Source organism: Lineus longissimus, chromosome 9, assembly GCF_910592395.1.
Source record: "Lineus longissimus chromosome 9, tnLinLong1.2, whole genome shotgun sequence".
NCBI lineage: Eukaryota > Metazoa > Nemertea > Pilidiophora > Heteronemertea > Lineidae > Lineus > Lineus longissimus.
In genome coordinates, this window is record NC_088316.1 from 15,658,668 (window position 1) to 15,673,304 (window position 14,637).

The 14,637-nt window shown below is 40.0% G+C and overlaps 3 protein-coding genes across 3 annotated transcripts; 2 read left to right on the forward strand and 1 right to left on the reverse strand.

Moving 5' to 3' along the window:
- The first annotated feature begins 294 nt into the window (after positions 1-294).
- Positions 295-3,557, forward strand: LOC135493647 (leucine-rich repeat-containing protein 59-like). Its single transcript, XM_064781136.1, has 7 exons — positions 295-436; positions 779-838; positions 1,212-1,475; positions 1,728-1,800; positions 2,046-2,207; positions 2,468-2,527; positions 2,869-3,557. Exons 1-7 carry the CDS (start codon positions 338-340, stop codon positions 3,057-3,059), a joined length of 909 nt encoding a protein of 302 aa, XP_064637206.1. The 5' UTR covers positions 295-337; the 3' UTR covers positions 3,060-3,557.
- A 1,023-nt stretch (positions 3,558-4,580) lies between these two features.
- On the reverse strand, positions 4,581-6,200 carry LOC135493618 (thioredoxin domain-containing protein 9-like). The gene is made up of 2 exons (XM_064781090.1): positions 6,054-6,200; positions 4,581-5,812 (listed from the first exon to the last, which is right to left on the reverse strand). The coding sequence occupies exon 2, from the start codon at positions 5,779-5,781 to the stop codon at positions 5,098-5,100; it is 684 nt and encodes a 227-aa protein (XP_064637160.1). The 5' UTR covers positions 5,782-5,812; positions 6,054-6,200; the 3' UTR covers positions 4,581-5,097.
- A 2,349-nt stretch (positions 6,201-8,549) lies between these two features.
- Positions 8,550-14,635, forward strand: LOC135494121 (major facilitator superfamily domain-containing protein 6-like). Its single transcript, XM_064781901.1, has 5 exons — positions 8,550-8,679; positions 9,195-9,340; positions 9,789-11,360; positions 11,882-12,067; positions 12,462-14,635. Exons 2-5 carry the CDS (start codon positions 9,244-9,246, stop codon positions 12,632-12,634), a joined length of 2,028 nt encoding a protein of 675 aa, XP_064637971.1. The 5' UTR covers positions 8,550-8,679; positions 9,195-9,243; the 3' UTR covers positions 12,635-14,635.
- The last annotated feature ends 2 nt before the right edge of the window (positions 14,636-14,637 follow it).

Genomic DNA, 14,637 nt, shown 5'->3' on the forward strand with positions numbered 1-14,637 from the left:
TGACTGGTGTACATCTTGACCACCAAGGGTTTTGCATCTTATCAACATTTATTTAATTTATACCCCGGTTACGTTTAGACATCCTGACTCTCATGGTGAGTGATTTAGCGATTTCAAAACATTGCGGGTCAAGATCAAACTCGCCCCAGTGCCGAAATTAAAAAATTTCAGAACGAAATCAGCGCCTCTAGTGTCAAGATTGGGTTACGATGAGGTCTTTTAGTTATCTTGGAATAACTTTTGACATGCTCCCGATTTAGTTTTACTTTTCACCACAATGAGTCGCTGGTAGTGATTTTCTGTTTCCGGTTTACGTGGAGTTGGAAAACGACAAAAAATGACAAAAATGCCCAAAGAAAACATCAAAGACCGGCTCGAGGGCAATGAGCTTGACCTAAGTTTGAGCAGTCTGACAGTAGTACCCGTCAAAGACCTGGTAAAGATTAACTGTTGTCGTGTTGGCGGTACAATGACAACAAAGTAGATCAAAAGAAAGGAACTTCTCAACTTTGGGGGTTACCCAAATTTTGGGGGGGGGGGTCACTGTCAGGTTGTACTGTTTTAGGAATAGGGGTGGGGGATAGACAGTGGATATATATTGTATAGGACATGTCTGTATATCTGGGTGACAAGGCCAGGTCAGAGAGGAGCTGCTTTTGTAAGTCTGATTTGGGCACATGAAATGGTGCGTCAGTTGCAAAAGTATGTGTGTGATTTTTAACATGAATAGAGAGACTTGTATGTTGTGTATATAATGAACTATACCGGCTCTTTTCAGGCACCATTGACTATGGCCACAAACCTGGATTTGTCATGTAACTTTCTTGTTACGCTACCAGTAAGTATAATACATGTATGTGACATGTTTTTTCCGAAAAATGCTAGAAAGGATGACGGATTGCCACATTGGAAAAATAAATTTAAAAACTCTGATGATTGTTATAAAGGTCCAATTATAATTGTTTCTAAATTCTTCCTCCCATGGCCACCCAAACATGTTGAGTAGTGCTTTGTATGTGTTGTTGAAAGAGCAACTGGTAGCAACTACGCTCGTCTTGGTCAATGAGAAGCACTGAAGGAATCATGTAATGTTGCAGGACCGAATTAACCCATTAGCAGTACATTGAAATAGCCATGAGAGGTGTTTTTGTCTCATTCTGTCTTCTCAGATTAGTTTTTTGTCTAATTATAAAATCTGTCCATTCACACAGGATTCCTTCTGCACCTTGAAACATGTAGTGAGTCTTAATCTCAGCAAAAATCAGTTGACGAGTTTACCATCGAACTTTGGTGCCTTGTCCAAGCTACAGAATCTTGACCTTGTCAAAAACAAGTTGGAGAAATTACCAGTCAGTTTCTGTCACCTGAAGAATCTGCGACGGCTTGATGTGAAAGACAACCCACTGGATCCTCATCTTCAGAAGGTGGCAGGGGACTGCTTGGATGATAGTCAGTGTAAAAGATGTGCACAGCGGGTACGTAGTCCTCTAGTGTAAATCTGATCAGATTTGATGATTATAAAAAGAAAAAAGAGGGCACAGTACATCCAACATTGAGTGCCTCTCTGAAGACACCTTTTTCAGAACTTCAGTACATGACCACAGTGTCTATCACTTCACAGCTTTGTGATGTGTTTTTTATTAGTCAGACTGGTCAGTTAAGAACAGGACACAACATATTTCAGTACGGTGGTTTGAAGTTATGTAAAGTAATAATTCTACTTCCAGATTGTATCTTTTATGAAAGAGGTGGAATCAGAACAGGAGAGACAGAAGCAGAAACGGTTAAAAATTGACAGAGGTGTGTTAGAATTGTTGTTTCCAAGTTCTGCCTACAGTGTTGCATCAAGGCTGCCAACATCATACAGGACCTCTCTTACAAATTCATCTTTCGGGTAGAGTCATCCCCGAAGGGAGGTTCCGTGTTAATTCAAACCAATGAAAGAACACAGTCCTAATCTCTTATCCAGATAATAAAGGTTTTTCATCTTGGTCACTCTGCCCTTCTGTGACCCATTTCTTCAATTGGATATTTCCTATTTCTAGAAAAAGAGGCAGTTCGGAAGGAAGAGGAGGCCATGGAACGACAGAGGAAGAAAGAAGAAAAGAATGCAGATAAAGAACGACGGCGGCAAGAATATCTGGTGAAGCAAGCAGAACTTAAGAAACAGAAAGAAGCAGAATTACAAGCACAGAAAAAAGGAAAAGGTAATATTTGTAGTTATCTTGAGATGATACATATTTTACTTTGGTTTTCGTTTGCTAGCCAGAACTTATATCAGTTTTTTTGGTAAAACCTGAATCAATCAACATGGATAGGTCTTTAGTTTCAATGATGGTTTCATTTGGATTAAGAAAAAAAGATTGTTAGTGGTTACAGGTTTTCTTCATCAACGTTGACCTTGTTATCTAAAAATTTTAATTGGGCCATAATATCAATAAAACTTTTCTTTCTTTTTTTTCTCCAGAGAAAACATCATCAAATGGAGTAGGTGATCATATAGATGTCTCAGAGACAAAAAGTTCAGGTTCGTATTTTGTAACTTTGACGGACTCTAAGCCTCTTCGTCAGTTTGAGCTGGCGAAATTTTGTGAAATTGTTCCAAAGTGGAATAGATTCCCTGTGGATGGATGACTCTTTTGACCTCGACAAATTTCTTTGCCATTCAAATCTAATGTGAAAATCCTTTGGTGCCAGCTGTCGGTGTCAGTGTTATAGAAAACCACAAACTTTCTCTACTGCTCTTGGCTACAAATTTTATACTTTTTACAACCAAGATGTATAAAATTCTTGACCACATTCTTACTTTTAGGTTATAATCAAACTAATTTAAATCAATACCTAATTTGTGGCATCTTTTTTTTCTAGGTTTCTCCGTCTGTTTTGGCGTTATTCTGCCATGTCTTGTGCTGCTGCTTGCTGTATCTGTTGGATTCTACTTCTATTGTCAACAAAATGAGAAGATACCCATCTGTATTGACGCTCAGATAAGGATACAGAAATTCGAATCTGATGCTCAGTTCTATTATCGCAAATGGATGTCGGGTGAAAAGTGGTAAAAGTAATTCTCTACAGGACAATTATGACATAGAAGTTGCTGGTCTAGAAGGTGTCTCGAGTCGTGTGATCCTTTTCCCATTTCTTAGCTCTGGTATTTGACATGCGTCTCTTATCACACAACTTATAGTGTTATGGTATCCTGTGCTATAGACAGTTTTTAATTTATAAATGCTGACTAAGCATTTTATTTTTGATTTGCTCAATTCACTAAAAAATATGTATACGACCCTTCCACAGTATTTAAGTTGATTGTATTATCACTTTAACCTTAGTGACTTGATAGTAGTATCACTTAAATTTGACAAGCTATTGTCACTGTTCTACATCCTATCGTACCAAACCAAAAGTAATGTACAAATCAGTAACATGTGCATGTACGTACATTAGAACCTCTCTATTAAAAGGACACCCTTAGTACTGCCAAATGTTCTCGTTGAGTGAAGTCACTATGGTTTCCTATGGCAGCCAATACATTTTGTGAAATAAAAACTTCTTGTAAATAACTCTTGGCCTAGTTCTTTTATCAACTCGACCATGATTAGGATGACTATTGAAGGGTCTACTCAAACAGCTGGCTGGCAATCCAAGGATAAAACCAGACCAATGCTTACTCAAGTTATCTTGACGTCACAACCAGCCAGAGCAATGAAAATAAAGCAATCCAGATGTTACAGCCAGACACAGCCATGCATTGTTACAGTTGGGTAAACCTGATGACACAACCACTCTGAGCAATCTATTGTCATGATCAAGTGTAGTCTTGATGTCACAAGTCTAACCTTGTAGCTTAAGTGTCCCCTCAAAAACATGTTTGTTGTCACAACAAATCATATCATATATATATAATATAAATACTGCCTCTACTAGAAGGATTTGCTTCCAAGGAAATGCTAGTTTTTATTCATATGGCCCAATGTCTGGTCTAGTGGCTCAGACTCCAGGCCATTGGTCAAGATATTCTGGCGTTAGAACTACATAGCTCGTCATGACACCAGAAGGTCTCATTTGTAACTGGCCCTACACCACTCAGGTAAAGACCTGGCGTTACATGCCACGTCGATAGTTGTGGTGTGTTCTGGCAAAACCAGTTGAATGTCGCAAGTAAGACTAGCAATGTGGTACATCCTAGATCTTTTAGAACTATGTCACTCCAATGTCGAATTTTGCATCTTCTTGTCATTGGTCAATAGACATAGACACAGGCAATCCATTCATTCCACTGCAGAATACAATCTCAAATTCAAGTGATTTTTTTTTTTTTCTTCTTTCGTTCACCACGTTTTAGACAGTCAGACCGGATTTTATTATAAAGTCGGTGGTCCTGCGTAGCTGCTGGAGATCTCCATATAACTGGTCATGGATTCGTGCTCCCTCTGGCCAGGTCTCCTTCCTCAGGTCTGCAAAACTTGAGCATCTTCCCAGTATGTGCTCAGCAGTAATGGACTCTTGGTTGCATATGCAGGTGTCGCTCTCGCCAATGCGGAATTCAAAAGTGATGAAAAATAACACATCAGTTAATATAACAGAAGAACCATTTTTTTATTTTCCCGGCAGTCATTATAATAATGCAAATGACCTCATATTGCTACGCAGTACTCAAGGCTGATGAACAACATTTTTAGTTTTTTCCCACAGGGTTACTGTAAGAGTGTAACCTGGAATAATTTGGCAGCATGCAGTTTTAATCAGTTGCCCATAGCTTACATCTATAGCAAAACATTTTCCTTCAAATCATTTTAACATTTATTCAACTGCTATTATACATTGTGCTTGCAAACTATTTGTGATGTTTCCTTGATGGAATTGGAAGACTGGGTCTGGTCCATTCAGGAAAGAATTCTCAGCCATTTTAGTGACACAGTATTTTGCAAACTAAGTTATTTCAGTGCAAATTCTGACATTATTTGCAGGTCCTCTATCGTACGCATGCAAAATTCGCTTTGAAAAATTGCATTTAAGACTCTCAGCTTCCATTCAACTTTATTAAGCACGAAAGAATGTTCTCAAAATCTTTGAACACGAGCAATAATTACAATGTTACCAGTCATCATCATCACTACTATCATCACCTTTACGACCACGAATGTTCTTCTTCGATGAACGTCCGAGTATTGATGATAATTTACCACCTTTGCTATGCTCATCAGAACCGGGAGGATGCATCAAGTCACCACTGTACTTGAGTACGCCTGTACGGGCAATCCTCCATTCCAGCATCTCTGTGGGAAAGTCATCGCGCCCACCCATGTCGTCAAATCCAACAATATAGTCAACAGTCTTGCCATCCTTAGCAATACATATTGTTGGAAGAACTACAATTTTGAGTCGCTTAGACAGGAATACAGCTTTCTCCGCATTGATCTTGATGAATTTTGCTTCAACGTGTTGTTGAGCAAGTTTATTCATATGCATGTCCACAATTTTACACCGCTCTGTACTCTCACGGTAGAAATGACACACAACAGTATTGCTGTTTTTACATGTGTTGAAAAATTCCTTTTCATCAGGAACTTCAGAGTAGTTTCCATGACCTTTCTTCAGGAACTCTTGCCGTTGATCAGCAGATTTTTTCATGTTCTCAAGTTGCTTCTGACGTAGTTTATCATAATCGTCATCCTGCATCCGATCAATTTTATCCAACTCCGCATCAACTTGATCCTCCATTATCTTTGTCGCTGCTATGAGCTGCTGTTGCACAGCTCCACCTACTAAATCTGCCATGGTGATTTAAGTTATAGCTCTTCTGAATTGCCTGGAAAAAACAGAAAAATATACACAGGTGAGTAAGACAAGGAAAATGATCAATTCTGTGACCCATATGATGGGATATGTCCCCACGCGCGCGGGTACTGGGTGACAGACACAGATACTGAACTGGAAAACGCATAGGCCTACCGTTTTTTTGGGACACCCTGCAACAGGGCTTTTTTCTTGTGATACAACGTCTTTCGTCAACTAACTCAACTGGTCTTTCAGCATTATGGATAACTTACGACTGATCTTTATCACGCAGAAAATCGAACGTTTACTCGGAATGACAGGCTACAATCGTCAGCCAGTTGGGGTTCACAATTGAGCAAATCTAAAGAATTTGATGAAGGCGATTCCAATAGTGACTTGCATTACTACATGTACTGGCGCCGCAGCTCCGCGTTTTTATTACCCGAATTTTGATTGGCTTTCGGGAAATCACCAACCAATCAACTCCAATGTTGCAAACATTCATTACCACGGTAACTGTCCGGAAGTAAATAAAAGCACGTGGCCGCTATCACTCTCCAAGCATCGTCAATGGTGATTATTGTTGCCAAGTCTGTCTCACTCGACCTACTGACTATGGTCTCATTAGGGAGTTTTTTGTTATTCATGCGCGGCCAAGCCCTAACCATAGTTCCTAAAATCATTGATTTCTCGGTTCTTACAGTATGTCAGCGTTGATTCAGCAGTTGTTTTGGCAAAGACATGTTTTTCTGGAGTTTCTGAAACCTAGAGCGCTACTCAATAGGCGACTAACAAGAAACTACGCATTTATACTGTTGTTGCCGACGTATGTGTACACTGAACTTGGGATGTGCGTCGGCCCCGTGTTGAAATGCCGTCCAGTGCCAGTTGGTGCGTTTTTCGCTGATTTGTGCAAAATTCAACATATCTCAAAAGTTCAATGGTTGACCCTCGATTTTTTTTGTGTAGCGTAAGCAACTGTCTTTCATGGGAGAATGGTCTCTGTAAGAATTATTCAGGAAGAAATGTATAATATTTGGGGTTTTTCGTGATTGTCCGGCCCAATTGGCAATATTGCCATTTGGGATGGTGAACAGAGCTAGGAGCAAATGTGACGCTTATGATTTATTTAAAGAAATAAAATGCCCGATTTAACATCCTGCAGAATCAGGGGAATCGGGCGTTTCCAGTGATATACGACACAAATGGGTTGTCCTCATGCATTCACTTTGGAAACGCATTTTAAAATAGATGTTACGTCCTGTTAATGGGGCACGTCATCATCGCGTACATTTGGGAAAAACTCCCTAACGAGACCTTAGCTGCCGTTCCTTGGGTTTATAGAAAAAGCGGAATCGGGATTTGGTATCAGGTTGGCATACTAAGATATGCGGTGGCCCATAGAGGACATGCGTTTATTTTCAATATAATAGAAAATTTTTCTTTTTACAATGCGTTTTTTTCTCTCGAATTACAACCGCCGTCGGATTTATTTCTCACCGCCGAAAAAATAATTTCCACCGCCGGGTAAAAAATAAGGGTTGGTTCTAAAAGCGGCATTGGCACTGACATTGGCATTGGCATTGGCATTGGCAATCTGCCAAATTCCGAAATAACACCAAAATAACACCATTTATTAGTGACCATTGTTCATGAATATTCTTTAGACAGGAGAAGTAACACCAAATTTAATATTGAAAGATTTCCCGACGATGTTTTACATTTATATGTACATGTGGGCACCTGGTCTGCCGCCGACCTGATGACGTCACACGCGGGAAAAGAAAGCATGGCCGAAGACATGGAGGCGAGCCCATGAATTACAGATGAGTAACAAAAGGCAGGGCCGTATTTAACTTTTTTGTCCAGGGGGGGCAGTGGGATGGATCGCCGAAGGCGATCTGCATGCGCCGCAGGCGCATCCGAAAGGGGCCTCCCCCAGAAAAATTTGAAAATAAAAGGTCTGAAATGGCATTTTCCTGGCATTTGGAAGTGTGAATCAATAGTATTTTTACTCTAAAAAAGGACCACTTGGCACTTTTATGAAGACTAGGGTCAGGGCACTGGACTGGTCAGATTATAAGGGTTGCACCTGAGTTGATAACATCTGCTATCCATATGCTGCTATCATGCTGGTAAAGCTATGGCTAAGATTAGTTTGTCTTTTTATTACTGTCTGAAAATTTTTTTTTCAACATTTATTGCACAGGGGGGGCAGCTGCCCCCCTGCCCCCCCTCTAAATACGGCCCTGAAAGGTATAGTTACAGTTGATGTAGTCATCATCGTTTTCCCCTACTTCATGGCTCACGCCGCCAAAGAAAATAATATCGACCGCGGTGGAAATTAATATCGACCGCGGTGGAAATTAATATCGACCGCGGTGGATATTAATTTCCACCGCGGTGGATATTATTTTCTTTGGCGGTGGTGGGAATTATTATTTTTTCGGCGGTGAGAAATCCGACGGCGGTTGTAATTCGAGAGAAAAAAAACGCATTGTAAAAAGAAAATTTTTCTATTGTATTGAAAATAAACGCATGTCCTCTATGGGCCACCGTAAAGATCGTTTTCTGGTGATGATTATTCAAAAATTAGGTTAGCAAACTCCACCCCCCCCCCCCCCCCCCCCTCCTCATATCGTCATGTTGTCAGAGAGTGTACCAAATCTTTGGTGGGTGTGCCATGCCCCTTCATCATGGGTACTCTCTGATCTCGATGTGACCTCTCCCAGGCCAAACTGTCTCATCACGGCCACCATCGGAAGGAAGTAACGACGACCACAACTCGGCAAAATTTAGTCTTTGGCTCTTCATTTTATTACCAAATTATTGCTAATCGCAGGTGATGATTCATTTCATAACTTTAGTTTAACAGTTCCCCAAATTTAGAAACAATCGGTATGTATTAAGTAATTCCTTTTTTAGTTCTTAGTTGTGATGTTAAAAACGTTTTTGATTTGCGTGTAAAAGTCGTGATAATGTAAATGTTCTACGAATGACTACATTAGAATAGATAGATAGTAGATGTGGTATCTCGCTGTTCTTGGGCCCACATGTATTAAGGTAGAATGGGGTAATTGTAGCCCCGGTTATTATTTGTACCCGCTGCATTGTTTGATGCTAAAAAACGTTATAATCTTCAGGAAAACTATGCATATAATACATATTAAAGAATTTCTAAACCAAGCCAGACAGTGCTCGCATGAAAAAATAATTAAAGTAGCCAATGCTGAGTGATCTAACATCAACCATATCAACATAACACAGTATGTTAACCATTTATACTGCATCGGAAGTATCACCTTGTCTTCGATTGGTAGTTGTCTGAAAACTATTGTCAGACATATTCAATCGGGTTGATGTCAAATATTAGGTGCAAAATGGATTACCTCAACTTGTTTTTCCATCTTCAGAGCAGAGTAGATCTCATTCTTAGAATATCGGATACGGTAATCAACCAAGATGAATTGTGGGTATTCGTGGGACGAGTTTAAGTATCATATGAGGATCAACAAGAAACTTCTTCCTGTGAAGTTGTTCTATTTTTTCTTCTTTGCTGGTGAGTTATCTTGGTGTCTCTTCGTATTGCCTATTGGACTGACAAATTTAATGCTGTCCTTAGAATGTGTTGAAGGATAGAGTACGCCTACCTGACCATAGAAACCCACTTGTTAAGTTTTTTAAGTGGCGGGTGTAGGAGATGAAGTGGTTAGAATTTGTTTTAATGGATTCATCATTGGCCCACGAGTGGGAGCTCTGTACAGGAGCACTAGCATCAATGCACACGTAAATCTTGAACTGTTGGATTTGGATGAATGTATTACCAACAGATAGAAACATGGTGCTTCTGAGTGAGAGAAGCATCTCAAGTTGTTAGACGTGTTGTGAAGAATGGTTGGCTGAAGGATGGAAAAAATCACGATATCAATTGTGACATATGAAAGATGTTTCATCGAGATATGTTCAGCATCATTTGACAGTAATGAACATCTTTCTTTCACTTGCAGGTGTAAGCATCCTCCTACCTTACATGCCATTGTACCAGAAACAACTCGGTATGACCAAAGTTGAAGCCGGTATCATCAATGCATTGATTCCATTCGTCGGGTCGCTGGCACGCCCCCTTCTTGCTGTGATAGCGGACAAAGTGAATCGCCATAAACTCATGCTGCTGTTATGTTGCGTACTGGCAGGGATTCTCCATTCGTTGTTGGTCTTGGTGCCTTATGCCCCAGTGCCTCTGGCCTATCGTGACGTTGATGTTACATGCCTTGATAGCAGTGAGGGGTCACACATCTGTAAGAAGGAGATGCTTGGAATCTTCGGTGTGTGTCCAACACTGAAAGGCAGTCAGGCCTTGATTGAAGCTGACTGTGAAGTAAATTGTACATTCCCTGTTACGGGAGAGGCATGTTTTAAGACAGTTCCGAGTGGAAGCTGTGTGGATGTGGTAACAAACTCTACATCGCTAGTGTTTAGTGTCAGTCTCGTTAAAAATGATGAAACTGCCGTTGCAGACACCACTGGTGGTGGTGGAAGAGGAATTTATACTGATGTTGCAATCCACCGCTCTGGAAACCCTACAAATAACGGAACTGGGAAAAAGGATGATTATGGTATTCGTCAGCCTAAACCTGTTGACAAGGACAAATGTAGTGAATATCATCTAAACGACATCAAATATGCCAGCTCGTCTTACTCTACAATGACCTGTACCAATCAAACTGTACCACTTAGTTGCAAATTCCATTGCAGTAATATGAAATGTCGTGAAAATCCTGATTCCTTCCACCATCAATTCGCTGTAACGTTTTGGTCATTTACAGGAATTTACATGATCGCTCAAGTATTTTATGCGCCTTGTTCAAGTTTGAATGATGCTATCGGCTATGAGATTCTAGGAGACAAACGTCATCTATGGGGTCGACAGCGTGTATGGGGGACTATTGGATTCGGCTTGATGGCATTACTAAGCGGCCCGATCTTGGACAATGTCTTACGGGAAGACGGCACGACCAATTACGGCATATCTTGCTACCTCTTCATAGGATTCATGGTATTATCAGCAATGTCCGCATATGGTCTTAAAGTTCCAGAAAACTTTCACTGCTCAAAAATGATGAAGAATATTGGCACCCTCCTAAGAGACCCGATGATTATCTCCTTCCTTTTCTGTCTGTTCCTCTTTGGATTATTTTTTGGCGCCATCATGTCATTTCTGTTTTGGTACTTGCTTGAGCTAGAACATGCCGAGTACCAGAATACTCACAAAATCGTCTGTGGGCTCAGCCTACTCATAAACACACTTGCAGAGATTCCTATGCTGTTTTTCTCAGGGAAAATTATCAAGAAGATTGGGGAAATAAATTGCCTCTACATTGCTTTCATTGCCTACGGAATCCGTTTCCTGGGTTACGCTTTCCTTATGAACATTTGGTTAGTGCTGCCTATTGAGCTGCTGCATGGTTTCTCGTTTGGCCTAATGTTCCCGGCGGCGTCAATGTATGCAAGTCGGATAGCACCCCCTGGAATGTCTGCAACACTACAAGGCCTTGTCTCTGCGGTGCATTTTGGCATTGGTAGGTATTGCTTCTACAGTTGATCTTCTCTATTGAAGACACCCTTGGGACTCGCTAGTGCTGTCCTTATTAAAGAGGTGTCCTGATTAGAGAGGTCAAATTGAATGATAAAAACCCATTTAGAACCAAAACTATTACGTATCAAAACGCATTACGTATCCCTGGAAAAAAGTCTGCATTAATTTAGTTTTCTTCTGCAGCATCTAATTGTTTGTCATTGTTGATTAATTCATGTAGTTTCAGATAATGCTACTTATATCAATGGGGTTTGTCTCATATTTTATTGCATAATTCGTACGGCAAGGATGTCAGTGACAACATGCGCTAGGTTTCATACATATACAATGTATGACTGCTTGTTGTCATACACCATCAGTTAATACTATTATCCGATACAATAATTGTGTCTCACGTCTCAAGTATTATTGTCAATATCATAATTTTTATCATATAGTAACAGTAGGTAACATACATGTGTAAACTCTGCATATTCCAGTTTTAAAATAATTCGGTTATTCTAGGTTGGGGCTGTGGTCCTCTCATCGCCGGCCCCCTCTACCAGGCTATTGGTGGAAGCTACATGTTCCTCACTCTCGCCGTCGTGTCCTTTGTGAGCCTCATCGTGCTTGCTGTGCTGATCAATTGTGTCTGTAAGTCATCCAGCCTCCCAGACGCTGTATACACGATAAACAAAGGCCAGCCAGCAGGTAAGGGATTAGTCTAATAAAGTTCCCAACTTTGAAGAAGAGTAGATCATGCATGACAATGGTTTTGCCAGTGGCACGGTGTTCTCTGGCCTATCAGTGTCAAAGTACAACTGAATGTTGATCATGCAAGCAGAAAAAAGTGAATGTATTGCTTGTTTGTCTACATGTATGTGTGGTGCAATGCATTGTATCTTCATATAAATAGGCAGATTGTATTGAGGTCAAAAATGTAGGTCAGCAAGGTTTCCATTAGAATCAAAGGTCACTTGTTGACTGGAATATTGGATCTGAAAATACTACATGTAATTGAATTTTATTTCTGGCTGCCTTGTTTTAAATGATGCTATTCTCATCTTCGCTGCATGTGCCTACAACGCATCACTTAACATTGCAGCCCACCAACTTGAACAAGATACGGGGGAATACCGTGATGATGATGACAATGAAGGACCTCAGGAGTATCGTGATGATGGCAAAGTAGAGGATCGGCCAGCTGATGTGGTGCCGGACCCAGTTCCTGGAGAGGAAACGTTCCCAACATCTGATGAGCCCCTTGTCTTCAGATGAAATTGTGAAAAAGACTGCAGACAGTTTTAGTGAAGGTTGAGGGAACATCTTGTTGGTTTAATTGGCTTGAGTGCTGATTCTTTGGAATGGTAGTATAAAGTAGAATAGTATAAAGATTTAGAGAAGGTTTCTTTTGCAAAACATGTACATTCAAAAGCTTGAAAACACCAAGTGCCTCATAGGAATCCAGCCATTCTAGACTGTGCTTTGTTGAGCGTGAAAAAATTTGTGCTCTTGTACTTCTTTGCTATGTCCTTTGATATGGGGATGTAGCATGTACATAGTAATAAGCAGGGACCGCAGCTATAAAAGGCAGTGAAACACTGAGGTCAGATTTATGGGTCATTGCACTGGGCGTCTTGGGGAAATGAAGGATTGAGAGTACATGTAGGTACATGTCGATAAAGCCACATCCTTAAGCTGTGAAAGTTTGGTGAAAAATGTGATTCAAAATCGCGTAAGATTTTATCAGTATCATGCATTCCCAGGTTTGTTTGTAACCTGATGTTATTATCTTTGTATACAGTATTATCCTCTAATATTAATGGGATTATACATGTGTATCTTTTGTACATATCTTGTATTAGGCCAGGTAGTGTGTCAGCTTTTGACAACTACCATCACCAACCCCCTACAAAAAAATTGGTGATTTTAGAATTTTTACCTGTCTGAAACGGTCACACTCAGGGTCGTTTGGAGTTTCGAAAATTCGAAGACTGTGCATTAGGATTTTGAGAACTGATGACGTTTACTCAAACATTAGATATCACTGTAGTTTCTGATCATAAGAACCTAGACCATTTATTGTGTTGGCAGAAAATTTCAAAAAAAATTTAATGCTGGATGATTTTACCAGAACTGCCTGCCAGTTGCGCACCTGAATGACTCCAGCCATATTTCCATGTGTACTGTAAGCATATGTGACCCGTCACAGCAAAACCAGGCGCATGTCGCACAGAAGATGAGCCAAAGTGACACCAGGAGATAATGGAAGAAATTGATTTGCTCATATTTCACAAAAGGCAGACAACAGAGAATTGAACAAACAGTCCGTCTCAAGCTGCCAAGCTCAGAGCGACATGCACCTAGTTTTGCTGTGACAGGTCACATATTTGAAGCACTGATCTTGAAACTTGAATTTGATTTTGATTTGTTTAAAGGATCACAGGGTATGTTCTCACATGCGTAACCTTGCAGATGCTTAAATTTGACAGCCAAATACAGATTTTAGTCAAAAGGCGGATTTTTTAAAAATCAGAAGTCCTAAGTCTGTTGATTTGATGGAGAAAGTATGGGGCTTGATGCTTTTGTACTTACCAAAAGTTTTATCAGCATTTGTAACAGATTACCTCATTTAGAAATCGGGCAAAATAAAAAATGGTAATTGGTCTATTCGTTGTGTGTTTATGGTATAAAATTTCATTGTTTCTCAAAAGATTTTTAACCATGCATTGTATATTAGTGATATTATTGGAACTATAGAATTTAGTTTGAAAATTTGTATCTGTTGACACAGGGAGACTGGAATATACCTGTTGTATTTTAGGCGAACCACTCATCATAGTTATGATGGGATCATTGTGGTGTATTTTGTTTTGTAATGTCACTTGCATTCTAATTCTAAACACATCTAATCTCTCCTATAGATGTTGATCTGGGTAACAAAATTTCCTGGTTACTCGTTCTGATGACAGGTGTTTATATTATACAAGAAGATGTTCTACTGTTGATCTCTCAGGCAGACCTAATTGCATGCTCTGTATCAAACTGCAATTTATCCGTCTTCTTCTGCTTGGCATTGTATATCCAACATGTTATTATGATCATTTATTAGATAATGGTGCTCCTTGGGCTTCTTTATTATCAGTTTTCTTTTACCGGTTGTCATGTTCACATTTTTTTGTTCCCGGTGCACAGCAGTCAACAGGTTTCCCAAGTGTGAGATGATTGTAACAAAAGAGAAGAAGAGCCATTTTCTTGTTTATGTACTGTATTTGTACGTT

Excerpts from the sequence above, each read along its gene's own strand:
- LOC135494121 (XM_064781901.1), top strand. The coding sequence starts at position 9,244 with ATGAATTGTGGGTATTCGTGGGACGAGTTTAAGTATCATATGAGGATC. Across the intron at positions 9,341-9,788 it reads CTATTTTTTCTTCTTTGCTG|GTGTAAGCATCCTCCTACCT; the intron begins GTGAGTTATCTT and ends TTTCACTTGCAG. Across the intron at positions 11,361-11,881 it reads TGCGGTGCATTTTGGCATTG|GTTGGGGCTGTGGTCCTCTC; the intron begins GTAGGTATTGCT and ends CGGTTATTCTAG.
- LOC135493647 (XM_064781136.1), top strand. The coding sequence starts at position 338 with ATGACAAAAATGCCCAAAGAAAACATCAAAGACCGGCTCGAGGGCAAT. Across the intron at positions 1,801-2,045 it reads ACGGTTAAAAATTGACAGAG|AAAAAGAGGCAGTTCGGAAG; the intron begins GTGTGTTAGAAT and ends TCCTATTTCTAG. Across the intron at positions 2,208-2,467 it reads AGCACAGAAAAAAGGAAAAG|AGAAAACATCATCAAATGGA; the intron begins GTAATATTTGTA and ends TTTTTTCTCCAG.
- LOC135493618 (XM_064781090.1), bottom strand. The coding sequence starts at position 5,781 with ATGGCAGATTTAGTAGGTGGAGCTGTGCAACAGCAGCTCATAGCAGCG.